Source organism: Dipodomys merriami, unplaced genomic scaffold (genome assembly GCF_024711535.1).
Source record: "Dipodomys merriami isolate MVZ:Mamm:240054 unplaced genomic scaffold, mDipMer1.0.p SCAF_103, whole genome shotgun sequence".
NCBI lineage: Eukaryota > Metazoa > Chordata > Mammalia > Rodentia > Heteromyidae > Dipodomys > Dipodomys merriami.
This window is the reverse complement of record NW_027202305.1, coordinates 3,857,171-3,877,304: the sequence shown is the minus strand read 5'-3', so window position 1 is coordinate 3,877,304 and position 20,134 is coordinate 3,857,171. Positions and strand designations below refer to the sequence as shown.

Here is a 20,134-nt window from a genome sequence, read left to right as displayed (position 1 = left end):
CACCTGGTGTTCTTGAGCCATGATCTAGATGTTTACTTCCTGCGTAGTTGGCATTACAGGCATGAGCCACTGTGTCTGGCCAATCTCCCTTCTGATTCTGAACTTCCCATGCCTCATCCATACCCCCAAGGAGTAGTTTTATTGTTAGTTTCTTGTGTTGCATTGGGAAGTGCTGCGAGTCACTTACAAGCATTGCCTTCCGGCATGCCCTGCCCACAGGGACACATGCAAGTGTGGCTTAGGCTCCTAGCACACTTACTAGCAGACCTACTTTGGAAATGGTTCCACTGTCAGTGAACACCTACAGGTTTGTAGGTTTTAGAGTAGTCTGTTGCATGTACCATTGTATACATCTATGCACCTATATTTCTATATATTATATAATTCCATATACTATCTTTGCATCATTTGGTTGCAGGTAAGTTCTAATACCTCTACTGGAGTCAATGAAGCAATAGTTTCACACACAATAATCATGGAGGATTGTATTTTGTGAAGCCCTGTGTCTCCTGTTGACGAGATGTGTGTTGTGTCTTCGTTCTGAGCAGCGTGCTGTTTTGGACTGACTGGGGTGATCTGAAGCCCGGCATCTATCGGAGCAACATGGACGGCTCCGCCGTGCGTCGGCTCGTGTCGGAGGACGTGAAGTGGCCCAACGGCATCTCGGTGGACGAGCAGTGGATCTACTGGACCGACGCCTATCTGGACTGCATCGAGCGCGCCACCTTCAGCGGCCAGCGGCGCTCGCTCATCCTGGACAACCTCCCGCACCCCTATGCCATCGCTGTCTTCAAGGTGAGCCCTCGCTGTCCGCCCCCGTGCAAGGGGCACACGGAGGGGCCAGGCCGGGCCAGCCGGGGCTTTTACATCGCTGCTGTCTCGAGTCCTGTGGAGTTCTGAGGGTGGATCGATTCGTTCAGCATCAGGGAGGGATGTGGTGACGCCAGGAGCCCCAGACAGCTCCCGTGTTGCTCACGTCGCAAGTGCCTGTGGCGGCGCTCAGTTCCGAGGCTTCGTCTCCTGTGAGGTTCGCCGTGCCTCCTCGCCCTTCACAGGAGCGGGGTCCCTCCGCGTGACCCTCGTAGTGCTTTCCACGCTACACATCAAAAGGGGTCTGCCCCTTTAAAACCGGCCGATTTCAACCTGGGGGTCCTGTGTGTGGTCAGACTCGAATGCTCGCCAGATGGCTCCTGCGTGGGGGTAGTTGGTGAGGTGTGGATGCAGTCACCAACGCGTGGGGTTGAGGGGAATTCTGGTCAGGCCCTCATTCAGCCAGCATGTGTCCACTTGTCTCCTCTTCTGCCTGGGCCATGTGGGACAAAGGAGCAAAAGGCTGGACCCACGGGCGAAGGCTTTGTCTTGTGTTTCAGAACGAGATCTACTGGGATGACTGGTCGCAGCTGAGCATCTTCCGAGCGTCCAAATACAGCGGCTCCCAGATAGAGACCCTGGGCAGCCAGCTCACGGGGCTGATGGACATGAAGATTTTCTACAAGGGGAAGAACACGGGTAAGGCAGAGGCCCCTCCTCCGGCCTCAGGCGAGGGGCGGTGTGCGGGCTAGCGCCCCGCGCTGAGCAGGCTCTGGCAGCCTGCGTCTTTGTTGTCACGACAACATGAGCATTATTTAATTTCTTCCTAATGGCATCTTAATTTCTTTTCTAATGACACACAAACAGCTGGAAGACAGCGTGCTTTGCCTGCCTGGAGCGGTGGTGCTGGGTGGGTGATGGCGTCCTCCTGCCCGGCCCCTTGCCGCTCGGGGAGGAGCAGCGGGTGAGCCAGGGTGCTCACGCTGGAGCAGTGGGTGAGCCAGGGCACTCACACTGGAGCAGTGGGTGAGCCAGGGCACTCACACTGGAGCAGCGGGTGAGCCAGGGTGCTAACGCTGGAGCAGCGGGTGAGCCAGGGTGCTCACGCTGGAGCAGCGGGTGAGCCAGGGTGCTCACACTGGCGCTCACGCGGCTCCATGCCTCTCTCTGTGTGGCGCTTTCATCTTGTACTCCTGAGGTTGGAACTTGGGACCTCAGATTTTCCGCTACTTGATCCCACCTGCCCCCGTCCCTTTGTGCTCCAGTTATTTTTCTGCCGAGGTCCCTATGTTTGGCCCAGAGAAGCCTTAGTCTGCAGCTTTCCTACCTCTGCCACTTGCACAGCTGGGATCACAGGCATACACCACTTGACTAGACGAGAACTACAGTTCTCTTGATGTGAGCCTCCTAAATCTGATCTTTCTTCCTTCGATGCCATTTTTCCTCACTGATCTCTGGCCAGACTGGATTCTAGGGAACTCAGGCAAGAAGAATAGCCCCTTTAAGTGTCACCTGTTTTATCACACAGGATTGAATAGTATCCAGGGTCAGCTGACTCCTTTATTGAGAAACTGCTAAGTTCTCTGTGTTGAACAAGAATCTTGATACTGTTTTGTGGTTCTTGGCTCACGGTGTGAAGAGAAAATTGACAAGGAGAGTGATACAGTTAGAGATACCACTCTAATCCCTTCGGGACTGAGGAAGATAGCCTGAAAACACCTTCCAAAGACTATAAAGTATCTTACATATGTATTATTGTTATGCCCCTCTACTGGCCTGCAAAGAGGGAGGGCTGGTGGTATGATCAGTGTTTGCAGATTAGAGAATGAAATTGTAGGTATTCAGTAGCTTTCCCAAGGGATTCTTGCTAGGGTGCCTCTTACTGCGGTATACTTAACTTGTGGCTGGGGGCTGGGGGTGGAGAATGGGGTAGACAGCATGCTCTGAGCACACGTGCACATGATCTGCTCGTGTCCAGTTAACAGGCCTGTGACCCTCAGCTTAGGTGTGCATTGCTTTTCTTGTCCCCAAGAATCGCCTTCATTAAGACTAGCCAGAGAAATTCTAGTTCTGCACAGAGGAAGGCCCATTTGAACCGGAGATGTGTGCTGGTGGGCAGAACGTAGTCTGTGTTGTGCAGGGTCGGCTGTGACTTCCCTTTGGCCCAGGATTGGTTAATGCATTCCTTGGCTCCCGTTCTTGCTTTGCTTTTGGGATGATCTTTCATTCTGTGTTTGGTGGGGGCGGGACCCTCTCAGAGGCTTCCTGGCTACCCAAGAGATGCACAGCCAGGAAACAAGGGCACAGTGCCCCAGGGATGCTAGTTTGAGTTAGGTCAATGCTGCTACAAGAAGGAGTGTCTTTGCTTTTTTTAGATACTAAGAGCTAATTGCAATTGACGATGCATATTAGTTCCCCCAATGCCATTCATTTTTGTTATTTTTCATTCTTGGTTTTTTTTGGGGGGGAGTGATGGGGAGACAAGAATTAAACCCAGATTTTTGCACATGCTAAATGTGCACGCTGCCGCTGGGTGGTGTCTTTAGTCCCTCATCTCTTGTTATTTTGTTATCTGTGCTAAGTCCATTTGCGACTTTCTGCTGGCCAAGTAAACACTAGCCATAAGTACATTCATTAAGGGAGGGCTGTCATCCACACCACACCAACGGGCACTGTGGGCCGGCAAAACCTTCCTTCACCTTCCCCAAGGCCATGTGGACTCTGGGCTTGAAGATAAGAGAAATGGCCCAGCACTTGTCCAGAGCACACACTAAGGAAGTAATAAGCACCAGAGCCACGATGGCTGCAGAAACTGAAGGAAATCCATCAGGCCTTGCTGTTGTTCGAAGAGCAGTGTTCCTGTAACTATGACAGCAGTTTTGAATACTGTGTTTGGTGGTGGTTATTGTTCAGTCAGTTCTGGGGCTTAAACTCAGGAGTGGTATTGTTGGGGAACATTGCTACAGGGGTATGACCCCTCCCCAGCGCTGTGGGCAGAGGTGGGTGGGTATAAGAAGTACCTTAGGGGCTGGGAAGGTGGCTCAGTGGTAGAGCGCTTGCCTTGCATGCCTGAGGCCCTGAGTTCAATTCCTCAGCACCACGTAAGCAAAAAGAAAAAAGCCGGAAGTGGCACTGTGGCTCAAGTGGTAGAGCGCTAGCCTTGAGCTGAAGAGCTGAGGGACAGCGCCCAGGCCCAGACTTCAGGCCCCATGACCGGACCCCCCCCCCAAAAAAAAAAAGAAAAAAGAAACACCTCAGCTGCTCACATAGCCTTTCTGAGCTTCTCACTGTCATTTCTGCGAGACCAGGAGGTTGTAGCCTGTCTTCCTCGTGTTCTGAGGCTCCCTCGTGGACCGTGTTCACTTGGCGGTTGTGTTGTTCTTGTCTTCTCTCCAGGAAGCAACGCCTGTGTGCCCAGGCCGTGTAGCCTGCTCTGCCTGCCCAAAGCCAACAACAGCAAAAGCTGCAGGTGTCCAGAGGGCGTGGCGAGCAGCGTGCTCCCGTCTGGGGACCTCGTGTGTGAGTGTCCTCAGGGTTATCAGCTGAAGAACAACACCTGCACCAAGGAAGGTGGGTCTCTTTTTGCCTGTGTCTTCCTTCGCCTTTCTCCTTTTCTCATCTTGGCTAGATGTTCCCTGACCTGTCAGGTTATTGGGAAATGTCCCAGCTAGACATGAAATGCACTGGGTACTTACCGACATCCTAGCCCGTGACACTCCAGCGTGCACTCAGCACCGGCCTGAGCTGTCCGTGAAAGTAGTAATGTGCCTTTGACAATGGTGTCATCAGAGCGCCTGGCTCGTCTTCATGGTCCTTCTGCATCTTTCTTTCCTTACCCCACTCCTTGGGACTTCCAGGTTCTCCACTTCTGCTGATTATGGGCTGGCCCAGCCTGTCTGGGAAATCTGTTGACTCTAGAGGAATGGACTCATTTTTCTCACTAGTGTACAGCTATCCACCACTCACAGCCTGAAGCAGCCTGAGCTTTTAGACCTATATTTGGGGGGTGGGCTCTGTGCGTGCTCTATGGCCATTTTGTCATGATTTCCAAGTCATGACAAAATATCCCCAGCCCCTTAGATCTGGAATACGTAAATTTAAAATACTTTCCTCCAAAAGCCTATTGTTCCCTGTTCCCACTTCCCGGTCCCTAGCCTCACACCTCGGTCAGCGAGAAGCCAGGAGGGGCCTGGTGGGCGGCACACGTGCTGTCTTCTCTTCTTTGAGGTCATATTTGCTTTGTAACCCTAACCTCACTTGGCCCTGCCGTTCCTGAGGCCCAGGGGCGAGCCTTCTATCCATCTTGCTTAGGAAGTACAGATGAGAAAAAGATGGCCTGCCTTCCTTAGAAGGCCCTTCCTTGCAGACTCTGGATGGCATCCTGAAGCCATTGGGAGAGAAATAAAATTCACACCACGCTTCATGAGGGAGGGTAGGATACTCTGTCAGATTGAGTTTTCAAAATCATGCCGTGTGTGTGTGTGTGTGTGTGTGTGTGTGTGTGTGTGTGTGCTTTAAAGACATGGGCAAAAACAACAACAACAACAAATAACCCTTAGTAACTCACTCTGCTCTTGAGTTGGATGTATACGCCATATGATTACCTGTGAATATATGGCATTATCCTTGAGTGTTCTGGGGATTGGTACAGAACTCCACTAGTTCTGGAATTCCATGAATATGCATGTCTCTTATAGGAAATGACATAGTATTTGTTCTTTTTTTTTGGGGGGGGGTGTTGTTCATGGGTCTTGAACTCTGGGCCTGCGTGCTGTCCCTGTGCTCTTCAGCTCAAGGCAAGCGCTCTATCACGAAATGACATAGTATTTATGTGTGACCTGCACACATATCTCTGTGTACTTCAAATCTCCCCTGGATTACTTCTAATACCTAACATATTATAAAGAGGTACCCTACTGTGTTAATCAGGGAATAAAAAGCTGGTGTATGTTCAGGATAGATCGAGATATTTTCAGTGTGTGGTTGGCCAGCAGGGAGCCCATACGTGTGGACATCTGGCTTTGCACACAGCACAGTGATGGATGTAACGGACGTGTGTGTTTTAGTGCTGTGTAGACAGTCCATTGAAGAGTTGCTTTGTTACTTAGCATTTTCTTGTGCCCATGGACTGTACTGGGTATCCAAGGGGCCTTGCCAGTGCTATCAACACTGCTAAACACTGCCACACTGCCTCTCCCCTGCAGTTGTAGTTTAAAGAGGAAGGAAGGAAGCTCTCAGGGGAAGGATTTTCTTTCCTTGTTTTCATGTGTGCTTGTGACTCGCCCCCTTCCCCCACCTTTACTGCAGAATGATGTAGGAAGAGAAGTGGGGGCTTAGAGAAAGTCCCCTGGTCCAGCAGTATGAATAATCTTGATTCTGTTTCCTCCTCCTCCTCCTCCTCCTTCTCCTCTTCCTCCCCCTCCCCCCTCCTCCTTCCCCCTCTCCCCTCCCCCTCTTCCTCCTCTTCCTCCCCCTCCCCCCTCCTCCTTCCCCCTCTCCCCTCCCCCTCTTCCTCCTCTTCCTCCCCCTCCCCCTCCTCCTCCCCCTCCTCCCCCTCCCCATCTTCCTCCTCTTTCTCCTCCCCCTCCCCCTCCCCCTCCTCCCCCTCCTCCTCCTGCTCATCCTCGTCCTCCTCCTCTTCTTCCTCACCCCGTGTTTAGAGAACACCTGTCTTCGCAACCAGTATCGCTGCAGCAACGGGAACTGTATCAACAGCATTTGGTGGTGTGACTTCGACAACGACTGTGGAGACATGAGCGATGAGCGGAACTGCCGTGAGTTCTCAGGGGTGACCCGTGAGGGACAGGGCGCGGCAGGCGGGTGGCTCCTTCTAGGCCGGGCCCTGGAGACGAGGTGCTGGCCGCCACCATGGCTGAGGCCCGCGGGGGCTCAAGGGGGTGGAAAACAGAAAGCACGTTTCCACGAGCAAAGCACATCACACCACACATCATGTCCTGTCTTATATGTCGTTATATCCCGTCGGTGTTCTATCTATTCGATATCATGTCTACATTCCATTCACATAATGCAGCCGACTATCCTTTGCAATTAATAAGCACCCACAGTTGAAACAGCCAGTTTGGCGATCTGGCTTCTGACCTTGGCTTTAGCACTGTGATGAAACTGGTGACTTGGAGTAGTGCCGTGGTTTGATTTCCAAACTCAGTGCTCAGCCTTCATAGAGAGGCATAGAGACAGGCAGCAGCTATGTCCACACGTACTTTACTCCAGTTAGTTGGTATTGGCTGCTTGCCATGCTCCAGAGAGCTAGTTAGAACGGATTGGTGATGAACGTGGGCTGGGCCGTGGAGTACCTCGGCACCCAAGTCTCTGTACTGAATAGGTTTGACACTTCAGCTGAAGCACGAGACTCTAGTCAACAGTGTTTATAGATAAATAAGCAGTTATTTAAGCTTAGCTAGCCTTTCTTCACTTAATGTTTTCTGGTTGTTTGTTTTGGGTTTTGGGGGGAGCTCTGGTCTGGTTGTTTGTTTTTTTTTGCTCCAGCTGGAGCTCTATCTGTGAGCCACACCTCCACTTCTGGCTTGTGGCTGGTGAATTGGCGATAAGCATCTCACAGACTTACTTTCCTGCTGGGGCCGGTGTTGAGGCTTGGATCGCAGCCTCTGGAGTAGCTTGGCTTACTCGGCCTGCTTTTTCACGCTGCTTCCTTCCTTTGGCAGCGCAGAGGCTGTCTTTCCCACGGGCTTGCTGGGTCTCTGCACGCTCGGTTGGTTTAGGCCTTCATCCTGGAGCAGATGCCACATTTCCATGCCATTTCACCCTGAAAGGAAGTCTAGAGATACGACCTCCTTGGGCTCACCCAGGCCCCACATGACTGTGCCCTGCCCCCATGGGCTTGCGGGAGGTGACCGCCGCGGAACCCTGTCCCCTGTCCCCTGTGCCTGTTCCGCTCCTTTGCACAGACGGCGTTGATCAAGCCTCCTCCGCCCGACAGCCTCACGGGGAAGCGTGGTATCGGCAGGAGACTAGACTGAGCTCCCCAACAACATTAACAAACGGCGTTACCAGTGTGAAGTAGAAAATGGGTTTGTTACATAATCAAGGCAGGGCAACGGTTAGCAGGTTTAAGAAAACTGCCCTGACTTTAATAATTACGGTAGAAGCAGAGAGATGTAAGGTAGATAAACCCAAGTCCAGTAGCCAGGGATAAAAGGCAGTTCACTACTACTCCCCGAGCCCCAGGCTCGCTTCCCGCGGACTGGACAAGCTGCGGGTTCCACGTGTTTGGAGGAACCAAAACCTGCATGTTTGAGAAGAGCCTGCTGTCGTCCCCCCCCCCCCCCAGCCCAGGCCGGCTTTGTTGCTGGCCCTGGGGCTTTCCCGCAGCTGAAACACACTCTGGATGCATGTGGCTGGCTCTGTCCTCCTCCTGGCTTGGCCTGTGTCATCTGGGGCTGGCTTTTCTGGAATCCCACCCTGACCTGCTCTTGCTCTGCTGTCTCCCACGGCCACTCGGCTCGAGTTCCGACAAGTCAGATGTGTGATGGGGTGAGGTGATGAGGGACTCGGGGATTTGAAGCGAGTCACATGAGGACACCCCAGAGGGGTATCTGGGCCTTCGGGTCCCTCTCCTTATAAAGAGAGAGGGGATTCGAGATGCTGCGGCACCATGCCCACCACAGGCCAGGGACAACCGTGTGCTGGGCAGAGCGCTGGAGGAGTTAGTGCGGCACCCGTCAGCCTCCAAGGAAGAGAGGAAGGGTGTGCGGGGGACACGGGAGAGGGAGGCTGCCAGTCATTTCCCTTCCTGTTAAACACTCCTCCAGCTGGGCGGACGCAGGCTCGGGGGTTTTGACGCGAGTCCCCTGCAGTCTTGTCATTTTGCATTCATCCCTTGCCTCCCACGTGAGCTCAGTGTCAGAGGAGACGGGCGCCTCCAGCAGGAGCTGCCGGGCTGTCTGACAGCAGTGTTACCATTCAGCATGTCACGTGGTGCCGGGCCCCACCCCCAGCCTCCCGCCCAGAATTCCGCTCTGTCACGCTGTTACCTTTCCTGGTGGCCCCTCTGCTACCCGGGAGGGCAACCTTGCCTTCCCCCGCCTTCCTGCAGGGCTTTTCCTGGGTCCCTGGGCTTTCTACAAAAGCCAGACACGTTCTGTGATCAGGAAAGGGAGGAAATCTCTGTCCATGATGCCAGAAGCGCCTGTCACAAGTTGAGGAAGAAAAGTGTTGTGTGTTTGGAGCCTGTTAGCTCTCGCTCCTATTTATTACATAGACTTCAGCCCCAAGCCTGTTTTCTTACTTAATTCTGGTTATACTCTCTTTGTGGTATGGTACTGCCAGCTAGCCCTTATCTGCACTTGATGAGAGAGGGGACAGAGGCACAGATGGTTAAGTAGGTGGCAGGAAGCCAGGTCCAAGCCCACTCTTTCTGCCTGTGATCACAAGTGTTAGTTTGCCCTCATTTGACTGCCGAGGAAACTGAGGTTTGGGGAGGTGAAATCATCTGCCTAGGGAAGCGGAAGAATGAGGGTTGACACTTGGCCCAGACTGACAAAGAAGCCTGCACCCTGCGTATCTGGGCGGTTTTCAAAACAGCACAATTCCAGCTTCCCTGGGGAATCGAACTACCTCAATAGGAGTTTTCTAGATAAAGGCATGGCTGTCAGTGGCCTGGGGGGACATCTTCACATCTGAAGGGACTCAGGAGGGGGGACAGCCCCTCACTCCCACACAGCGTCTGGCCCTTGCAGACCCTGTTCCTATCCGACGCTGACCCCCGGAAGATGGCTGTGCTGTGGTTGTGCGCTTCCGGTTCTCATGAAGTGTATTTCTTAGGTGAAATCGACGTTTGATTTCTGTGTTTGTCATTCAAGTGTTCTTTGGTCTTTTCTTGTTAACTGGCTTTCTAAAGGGAAGTTTGTGTCGAGGGGAATTAGCTGTCCCTCATGAGTGTCTTGTCGCTCTCATTGTAGCTACCACTGTCTGTGACGTGGAGACCCAGTTCCGGTGCCAGGAGTCGGGGACCTGCATCCCACTCTCTTACAAATGTGATCTTGAGGATGACTGTGGAGACAACAGTGACGAGAGGCACTGTGGTAAGAGGATGCGGCGCGCGGAGCCCCTTCTGAGCCGGAGGTGACCGTGCCTGCCGGCGGGCTGCACTGACAGCCAGGGAGGGCTGGAAAAGGGGGATTCTGATAGTCATTTCGGGGTTCATCATCTTCCAGTTGCAGGGCCTCCACCATCCACGAGGCAGTGTTGAGCCTTCCTTCCTCTTCCCTTCTTACAGGGCTTGTTGGTTTGTTTGTTTCGTGAACATTTGGTTCTTCGGGTCATGCTTGATGTAGAGTTAATGGGTTGCAGAAGTAAGGAAGGAAAAGATGGGGCCTGGACTCATTACAGTCACTTACTCTTTGATTGTGTTTGTTTTCTAATCGGAAAAAGGAGAAAATAAATTCTTTTTGCCATGTAGATATTCTATCAAAGGGAGATGTGCCAGCCAGAGAGTGAGCTTCTGTCTTCTTTCACTTTGCATGTATGTTTGTGCCGGAAGTGGGGCTTGACCTTAGCTCTATTTGCTTAGCTCTACCATTTAGCTTTTTGGTAGCTAATTGAAGATAAGAGTCTCATAGGCTTCCCTGTGAAACTCATAGACTTTGCTTTGAACTGCAGTCCTCAGATCTCAGCCTCCTGAGTTTCTAGGGTTACAGACAGGAGCTCCCAGTGCCTGGCAAAGCAATGGATAGGGAGGCAGGAACTCGACCCACACTCTCTAAGTGGGTGTGAGAGTATCCTAGTGAAGGTTGGATCTACAGCTTTGTGAGCTGGGATTTTTTCCCCCCATGAGTATCATTCAGTAAATTCTGCTAAAAGTCAGCAGGTAATGTAAGCATTGATTGGAGCTTCTGCCTTCCGAATGGTAAACTTTAGGTTAGGAGAATAACGTGTGAGCAGTGTAAGCAGTGATAGGGATTGTCTAGTCCCGTCCTTTTAATTTCCACATTCGCTGACTGTGTCCACCTTCATGATTTCCCCAGGGCGGGGGTGGGGGGAAGGGGGCTGGTTCAAGGAGACCCAGTGAGCTTGTGTCTAAGGGGGGTCTGGGGCCTGGATCCTGCTTGGCAAGCCCACGCTCTTCCTGTCGCACAGTGCTGCGCTGTCACTCTCACGAGCCCTGTCTTAGTTAGCAGGCTCTGGGCCCAAACTCCTTTGTTGGCTATTGACAGAGACATTATGCAATGCTCACAGTGCACCAGATGGGAGACCCATCAGCCTGAGTGAGAAGTGAGAATGGAGATCAGACACCGAGCCAGACGTGGTGATGGGTTGGTGTGGCTCTGTCTCTGTCATCCCCTCCTTCCTGTCCATCCACACACACACACACACACACACACACACACACACACACACACACGGCCTGCTTCCTTTATTAGGAGCAGGTAAATGGACTCACAAGGGGCTAAAAAAGGGGGAGCAGGAGGGGCTCATGATTCGGTTTAACACACAAACTAATGGCTCGGGAAACTCTGCTGAAAGTCAGAGGTAGTGGAGTACATTTGAGAACACCTTCTGGGAGGACTGGCTTCCTTTTCCATAATGGAACACGTCCATGGGGTTCGTGCTCAGTTGCCCTCCTTCTTGCCATCTCCTCCCTACTTTTCTCCAAAGGTTGAAGTGTATTGTGAGTCTTGGTCTAGTAGAGTGGGAATCCTGTGTGTCTCCTTATTTCCAGACTCATCTCCCTCCCTCCCTGGGGCATATATGGTTGGCCATTCGGCTCCCATCTTCACTCCTGGCCCATTCCTGCTCCTTGGTCCTAATCCATCCCCGGGTCCCACGAGCCCCTTCTCTGGAGTAGACCCTCTTCATACGCCTCAGGCTCTTTTTATCATAAATAGCTCACTCACCACCTCTGCTTGCAACCTGCTTCTAGGTCAGCCCCCTGGGCTTTGTGCTTTGCTACCCCCATCTTTTGAGGCTCGAGAAAGTTCTACTACAAAGTTCTGAGCCTCTGTTCTTTTCAGGTATAGTAAAAGTCTAAGACTGCGTAGCTCATGAGCAACAGAAGTTCATTCCTCCCATTCTGGGCTGGGAAGTGCAAGGTCCCGATGCCCACACACTCAGTGCCTAGGAAGAGCCTGTTCTCTTCGACACGGATTTACCCTTAGTCCTCCTCTGGAAGGCCTCACTCTGGTGATTAAGCGTCCATCTTCGAGTTTTGGGGACACGTTCCAACCATAGTGCCTGTCTCACAATGCCGCTAAGGACCCATTTGCAGCATCGTCTGTGGGAATTATTCTAGATGGCTTCCTGTCCTGGGTACAGCGCTCTCCTTCCGCAGTGGCTGCCTGGGTGCAAGGCTCTCTGTCCGTGCTGCCTACTCCTACCCGGTGCTGTGGATCCCCCGCTAGCCCCTGTGAAACTGGACTCCAGTTGGGGAGGCGGGCTCGTGCCCTCACATCTCCGTCTTTCATCCCCCCACAGAGATGCACCAGTGCCGGAGTGATGAGTACAACTGCAGCTCCGGGATGTGCATCCGCTCCTCCTGGGTGTGCGACGGAGACAACGACTGCAGAGACTGGTCTGACGAAGCCAACTGTACCGGTCAGTACCGCCCAGACCCAGCGAGCGGCATCGCCCGCTCACTTTCCGGTTAGCGGCATGGCCTCGCATGATCACAGGGCGTGGACTCTGGGGATTAGCTTACACGTTAGGAGCCAGCTAGTTCAGTCCATCTCAGAGAGCTGGCCTGGAATACGGAGCTGGAGTCGGAAGGCAAATGAACTCCCTTCCTTCCTGCTTGGAGGAAATCTCACTAAGAGAAATGGCAGAGGACCGACCAGCATTCTGGGTGATGTAGTTGCTTTATGTTCTGACTCAGGTCTTCTCAGTTCTTCTGGACCAGGAAGAAATACTTCACAGACTGACTCTTGGTCTAGAGACCATCCTTTTGAGTTTCACTATCTGAATAACATGAGCTAGGTGATCTTATTCAGATGGAAAAATCTGAGGATTGACCTAGATAAGTAAAACATGGACTGTGCTTATACCTCCTTGAGGTAAGATTTCATTCAAAAATAAAGTTGGGAACACCATGAATAGCAGGGAATGCTAGATGGCCTAAGTTAAGGGACATGCTCATTCATGCTCACCGCATTATTTTTATGAATGAGTGCATGGTGATCATTTACCTCATGTTGTATGTATGTACGTGTGTCGGGGGGGAGGGTATTAAGTAGAATTGGAAGTTAAGATGGTTGTGGAAGAATAAAAACAAATATTCTACTTAATACTTACCACTTCAGTCCTATACTTCTAGATAATTATAATTTGTCAAAAACATGAAATAGGAAATGGAAGAACCCCAAATCCCATGTGAGAAGTAATTCCTCTGTGCCCGTCTCTAGATGGCACCGTTCAGTCTGCAGTCCTAAACCCCCTGCAGTGATCTCTGGCATCCTGCAGATGCTCCAGGCTCTCGAGCAGTCTCCAGGGCTGCAGCTCTGCTCTGGGAGAGCTTCTGGAAAGTGCTTTTCTAAATGTGAAGAAAAGCAGCAGAGTAGCTGCCATGATCCCAGGGTGCACGTGCATGCCGCCTGGAAGCCTGGGTTCGGATGGATAATTGGGTGATAAGTGGGGAGGGTACCCGTGGGCAGCTCAGTCTGTAGATTGCAGGATGATTGAACATCTCGTTAGCACAACCACATTGGTCCAACTCGTGTACCGGCAGCGAGTACTAGTCTTCCAGAATGAATTCACGGCTCCAGTTCTGTGGGCGGGCTGTCATACAGACTCTGGCTTTTTATCTCTGGTTTTCTTCTGCCAGGACTCGTCAGGGAAAGTTTAGAGTTTTGCCATTCAGCTGCAGCCTGGTTCCAATGTCTGTTCTTGCAAAGATGGGTTTCTCCTTCTCTTCCTCTGTTCAGCTGAGGTTTTCTTCCCAGGCTGGCTTTGAACTGTGATCCTCAGATTTCAGCCTGCTGAGTAGCTAGGAATACAGATGTGAGCCACTGGTGCCTAGCACCTTTCCTTGTTGGAGTCCACAGGTTAAATTGCTTTCTTCCCCCACCAGTGCTTGGTGAAAGCCTTTGGTCCTGTGCTCTTGTGGGTGTTGATGATTCCGGGAGGATTGAAGTCTGAGAATTAGGCAGGGCTTATGTAATGACCTATATCAGAAACTCGAGCTGCCTCTCCAGACCACTCGCTGTAGGAGCCTTTCCACTCCTGCAGTTGTGGCCAATCCATCAGAGAGCCAGAATTCTTTTCTTCCCTTAGTACTTCAGCTTGGATTAAAAATCAACCCTTTCCGTGTTGATGATCTTAAAACTATTTATTGGGGCTGGGAAGGTGGCTCAGTGGCAGAGCACTTGCCTTGCATGCCTGAGGCCCTGGGTTCGATTCCTCAGCACTACATAAAGAAAAAAGCCGGAAGTGGCACTGTGGCTCAAATGGTAGAGTGTTAACCTTGTGCTGATGAGCTGAGGGACAGTGCCCAGGCCCAGAGTTCAGGCCCCACGACCGGACCCCCCCCCCCAAAAAAAAGAGTCAGCAGAGTTGTCTGCCTGGGCTGGCTTAAAAAAAAAACTATTTATTGAACATGATGATTTACCCTGCACTCAAAAATCACATAGCTTCTAAATTAGAAAAATCTAGAAGGGGGCTGGGAAGGTGGCTCAGTAGTAGAGCTCTTACCTTGCATGCATGAGGCCCTGGGTTGGACTCCTCAGCACCACATAAGCAAAAAGAAAAAAAGCCGGAAATGGCGCTGTGGCTCAAGTGGTAGAGCGTTAGCCTTGAGCTGAAGAGCTGAGGGACAGCACCCAGGCCCAGACAGAGTTCAGGCTCCACAACTGGATCCCCCCAAAAAAATCCAGAAGAAAGACAATATGTTCTGCATTCTGGTCCATCTTGGCTACTTGAGTGTGGTTGTGTGAAGTGATGGATCTTTCTGGTCTCGGTCTGGGATGGAAGCCGGAGATCTCGGATGTGCCTCCCAGAATTATCATTTGGACACCATTCTAGTGCTTTGAAATTGTTTCCAATTAAAAAAGAAATGCATAGCCAGAATAAGAAGAAGAAGATTAGTATGCTAATTAGTTTAGGTAACTCTAGGTGTTATGAAAGCAGAGAAAGCTTTAGTGAGGAATATATATCTTTTAATGTTATCAGATACCTATACTCAAAAGTATTCCAAGTAATGGCAGAAACTCAAGAAATATACTTTATTTATTCCTCTTATCTACGTTAGAAGGTATGTTTGTTTACAGATGTTTATTGGATTCTGAGTGCCAGAGATAGTGGATGTGCAGATTTATTTATGTGCTACCCAACACTGCTTTGGTCTTCTGAGAGATGCAGGGACACAAATAATGGATCACTCCTTGTTCTAAAATAGTGCGAGGAATCAGATTTGCTGTCCTTCTGACAAAAAAAAAAAAAAAAAGCCCAAATTCAGTCCTGGAGGGACTGTGAGCCAATGTCCCCAACCTCTGAGCAGTTCATTTCTAGTCAATTGAATAAAAAGCTACATTTGCTTTCAACCACCCAGTGTGGTTTGTTTTATGTTCTTCTGTTACAAAGATGCCTAGTCACACAGTTAAATTAATGGGGGGCCCATCCAGTACCCCATTCACAGTTTTTGTTGTTGTTGATGGTGGTGGTTACGGGGCTTGAACTCAGAGCCTGGATGCTGTCTCTGAGCTCTTTTGCTTAAGGCTAGCACTCTACCACTTTAGACCACAGTTCTAGCTCTGGTTTTCTGGAGATCAGAGTCTCACAGACTTTCCTACTCGGGCTGACTTTGAACCTCAATCCTCAGATCTCAGCCTCCAGGTCTTAGCCATGGCCTATAGCCATAGTTGTAGTTTAGTATTAGTTGACTATTGACGTCATCATCTTGTTGTATCCATGATAAAAATTCATTATAGGTTTGCATGTATGTATGAGGAGAGGGTCAGAACTAGGCAAAGTCTGAGGCATCCATGGACCCTCTTAGAATATAATAACTATCTCCTGTGGCTAAGGCAGGACTAGTGTGCAGGGTTCCATGCAGGTGGTACACAATGCACAGTGGGCAGACACATAGCTCTCTGTTTTCAAGGGAGTAGGTGTTTGTACTGCTGGTCGGGTTTGAGGAACATTTAGGCGCTTGAGCTGAGATGTTAGGAACGTTAGGAAATGACTTCCAGGTGGCCTTAACCCACGTGTGCAAGTGAGCCTGTTCATTCTTCAGTGACAGCTCCTCTAGCTTCTTTGTTTGTTTTTCTAAGTAGTTGTAGTGGATGTTATGTGTCATTGGTCAGTAGACGCTGCTTTTCCTTATACATAAGACCAGGCAGATCATTCTGTGCTCTGAGGCCTGCTTGCTTGGAAACCTCGGGTGAATCTGTTATGGTTTGGGGGCCTGAAATGTTTCACATTTGAATGGGGAGTTTCCTTTAGCATTATATAAAGCCCCGGCCCTTCAGAGCTTAGGGGAGCCCCGAGCTGGCAGCCTCAGGAGGTGAAGCTGGGGGACCCCACACCATGGCTGGGTGAGTGAGGGGCTTCTGTGAGGGATAATGCACAAGGCGTGGTAGGAAGAGGCCAGGCTTTGGACGAGGACAGCCCTGCTGTGAGTTCCTTACTCTCTCCCAGCCTTTCCTTCAGCTGTGGAAGGGGAGTACTGTGGTGCCTACTCTACGCTCGGGTGCCGCAGCCATTCAGGCTCGGCGCTCCCCCGTGCAGTTGGAGGGGAGGAGGAGGGCGGGCGTGACGCTGTCCTCTCTCTGTTGGCAGCTATGTACCACACCTGCGAGGCTTCCAACTTCCAGTGCCGCAACGGGCACTGCATCCCCCAGCGCTGGGTGTGTGACGGCGATGCGGACTGCCAGGACGGCTCTGATGAGGACCCAGCCAACTGCGGTACGCACGGTGCCTGGCCCCCCAGGAGCTTCCGCGCGCGGTGGGGTCTGCCGCTGCGGCAGAGGGGGCGGATGAGCCGAACAAGCCCACCCACGCCGCGGCGTGCTGCCTGCCCTGTGGTGTATCAGGACGTGGCGTCCAGTCTTAACTCTCCAGCAGCCGTGTAACATTTCACCCCACCACGGAACAACACACGTCAGGTGTCCGGTGGCTCTCACCTGTCATCCTAGCTACCCAGGAGGCTGAGATCTGAGGATCACAGTTCAACGCCAGCCTGAGTAGGAAAGTCTGTGAGACTCTCGACCCCAATTAACTATCAAAAAAGCTGAAATTGGTAGAATGCTAGCCTTGAGCAAAAAAAAGCTCAGGGATGGTGCAAAGACCCTGAGTTCAAGCCCCGGTCCTGGCATAAACACAAAGTATATTGTGAATAATTTATAATAATAAAGTGAAAACTCAGAAAAGTAAAACAAAGACATGTACATATTCTGGGCCAGCTTCAAACCTTGATTGTCAGATCTCAGCCTCCTAAGAAGCTAGGATTATAAACATGAGCCACTGGTGCCCTGCTTCTACTGTGCTTTTTATCATTAGTAGGGAACGTATGAAAAGTTCACTCCAAAAGACTCTGCTGTGTTAGGCCAGTAGCAGCCTCATGCATCTGTTCTTCCTGCCTGTTGATTGCATTTGGAACCCCTGAGTGACACACAGCATTCCACCCTCATCAGTATAAATGCTCACCACGATGTTCACATGGTGACAAGATCCACCGACTCATTTCTTAGAATGTATTGCCATCTTTAAGTGACACAACTGTTTAGACAAATAGAAATGAACCCTTGTCCTATTTTATACCAATAAGATGCTGTGCATGTTACTCTCCACATTTCTGTTGTTGTTGTTATTCACATAGTTGTATTTCTGGCACAGAACTATGCCCAGAGCCCTTCTTTAATCACGTGTAGCTATCCAGTGCCATTTGTGGAACAAGCCTCTGCTGGCAGAGATGCTGGTGGTTTTGCATCTATTACAAGGTGTTGCAATGGAATACCTGTTCTTCCATTCAATATGGGTTGAAGGTGGAACACATTTCTACGTTTGGAATTGCTGGACCTCAGCATATAGACACTGGTCATTTTACTAGCCGTGGGTGCCGTCTCTTTAGGGATGGTACAGGTGGGTGTTCTGCCCAAACATACTCGAGTGCTGGCCTGTTTCCTCCGCTTCATTCTTCCCCATCCTTGGGTTAAATTTCAGAGAAGAAGTGCAATGGCTTCCACTGTCCGAACGGAACTTGCATCCCATCCAGCAAACATTGTGACGGTCTGCGTGACTGCTCGGATGGCTCGGACGAGCAGCACTGTGGTGAGTTGTCCCCACCGCCAGCCCCCAGGGCTTGCAGGGCCCAGTGGGAGCCTGGACCCAGTGCTTGGATTTCTTTACTACCTTCTTGGCCTTATAGATGGGGGGACGGGGGAAGCGGGGGTGGAGCAGGGGATTGTGGGGTGAGTTCCCCTCTGGGGGATGTTCCTGTTTCACTTCTGTGTGTTCTGTGAATCAACAGCTTGTTTTTGCCAGTCCACTTCTTCTGTGTTTCTCCGTCTTGCTGGATATCACTTGGGAAGCATTTCTAGGCCAGGCACCCATTCCTATCCCATTTTCTTTAGACCCACAAGGATGATCTTTTCAGCGTAGTGTATCTTGAAATCACCCGAGATGTTTTAGAAGTCACAGGTGCCTGGACACCACCTCCGGACATGGTATCATTGAGGGGTGAGGCCGGTCTGCCTTGCAGGCCGCGAAGGCCCTCAGAATCATTTGGCCCATGACAGGATGCACACGTGTGCTTCTTGTAAGCTCCTTGTGGGCTGCCAGCGAGCGCCTGCCTGTGTCCAGTGTTTTTGTATGGCCTAGCAGTGATGGCACAGACTGTTGCAATGGTAGCCCTAGGCAGAAAAACGGTTCCCTACTCCTGAACACAGGCTAGGGTTCGGAGATCTTTTTTCTGAAGTGTTCCAGGCAATTCTAAAATGCATTCCATGTTCTGAGCTGGCTTAGGGCAGCAGTGGACAAGATTCTACCCCTACCTGGTGCTTTCCAGTGACACTGCATTTGAACACAGTGGCTCTTGTTTCTTGCTGACTTACTGAATGGAGCATCACTTACTGGTGACACTTGAAGAGCTGCCAGTCATTGTTCTCTGCCTTTGTTGGGGTTTTCCAGAGACATGAGCAGCAGGGTGCAGGGAGTTGGCCTGCCCGATTATGGAGGCTGGCTGGTTCAACTCTGCAGGGTCAGGTCCAAGAGGTGTCGGGCTGGAGACCCAAGAGAGAGCTCCGAAGGCCGTGGCCTGCCTTGTGCTCATGTGGCCTTTCCTCTCCGCATGCATGCCCAGCGACTTGTGCAGATGCCTGTCCTGTGCCCGTATGACTTCATCTGACGGGAGTCACCTTGTTAACCATGTTAAGCAGAAGCCATCTCCACTTGCAGTCACTTTAGAGGCTGGGGCTTCAGCATAGGAACTGGAGAGGCCCCGATTCACTCCAGAGCCCCGGTGCCTTGCGCCAGCCCCTCCGAGAGACGGCGTCACAGCCCGGTGATGGCAGCTGGCTCTGGCCTTCAGCTTCGGTGTCTCCCTTATCAGCCATGCGTGGTGGGGCCACGTGCGTGCTCATTCCATAAACAGAGGCAGCAAAAACTCACTGTGCTGCCTTGGGGGCGGGGGGACGCACCTTGCCCAGTGCTTAGCTCTGGGCTGGGCACAAAGCAAGTACTCCATCCAGGATGCCGTCAGCACTGTCTCCTGACTGTGTCTGACCTGGGCGTTCGCCCTGGGCTGCTGAGCGAGCTGCTGCCCCGGGAGCTCATATTCCCCTCCCCCCATTTCCCTCCCCCCCCAGAGCCCTTGTGCACCCGCTTCATGGACTTCGTGTGCAAGAACCGTCAGCAGTGCCTGTTCCACTCCATGGTGTGTGATGGCGTCATTCAGTGCCGTGACGGCTCGGACGAGGACCCCGCTTTCGCAGGGTGCTGTGAGTGGCAGGAGGCGTGGGGGGGCACTTAGGGAGAAGGGCACTCGTAGAGGGGGGGAGGGGACTTGGGGGAGGGGAGTCACTCATGGTCAGAGAGGCTTGGCTGCCCTGGAGTGGACCATGGTGTGTGTTAAACATCTTTGCCCAGTTCACGAATCTGTGGGTCCCAAGTTAGCTGGCTTTCTTAAGGAGCGCTGCTTTGGCCTAATTTTGGTGGTCCACGCCTATAATCCCAGCTACCCAGGAAGCTGAGATCTGGAGGATCATCTTTATAGACTGGTCAGGGCAAGAGAGTTCACTGGAATCCACCTCCACAGTAACCAGGCTAGCCCAAGGTTAGTCGGAGATTCTTTGTGAAAAACAAAAAACTACAAGCAAAAAGGACTGTGGAGTATGGTCATGTTCGAGCCCGAGTTCAGTCC

At 51.5% G+C, this 20,134-nt stretch overlaps 1 protein-coding gene across 1 annotated transcript in view; it reads left to right on the top strand.

Moving 5' to 3' along the window:
• LOC138810258 (sortilin-related receptor-like) overlaps positions 1–20,134 on the top strand; it is a 121,105-nt gene that overhangs the window by 67,017 nt on the left and 33,954 nt on the right. The window contains exons 20-28 of the mRNA XM_069997396.1: positions 549–795; positions 1,371–1,509; positions 4,207–4,380; positions 6,471–6,584; positions 9,750–9,872; positions 12,262–12,381; positions 16,555–16,680; positions 17,938–18,045; positions 19,581–19,712. Of these exons, the coding sequence (XP_069853497.1) occupies positions 549–795; positions 1,371–1,509; positions 4,207–4,380; positions 6,471–6,584; positions 9,750–9,872; positions 12,262–12,381; positions 16,555–16,680; positions 17,938–18,045; positions 19,581–19,712 (1,283 nt within the window). The remainder of the gene's footprint in view (positions 1–548; positions 796–1,370; positions 1,510–4,206; positions 4,381–6,470; positions 6,585–9,749; positions 9,873–12,261; positions 12,382–16,554; positions 16,681–17,937; positions 18,046–19,580; positions 19,713–20,134) is intronic.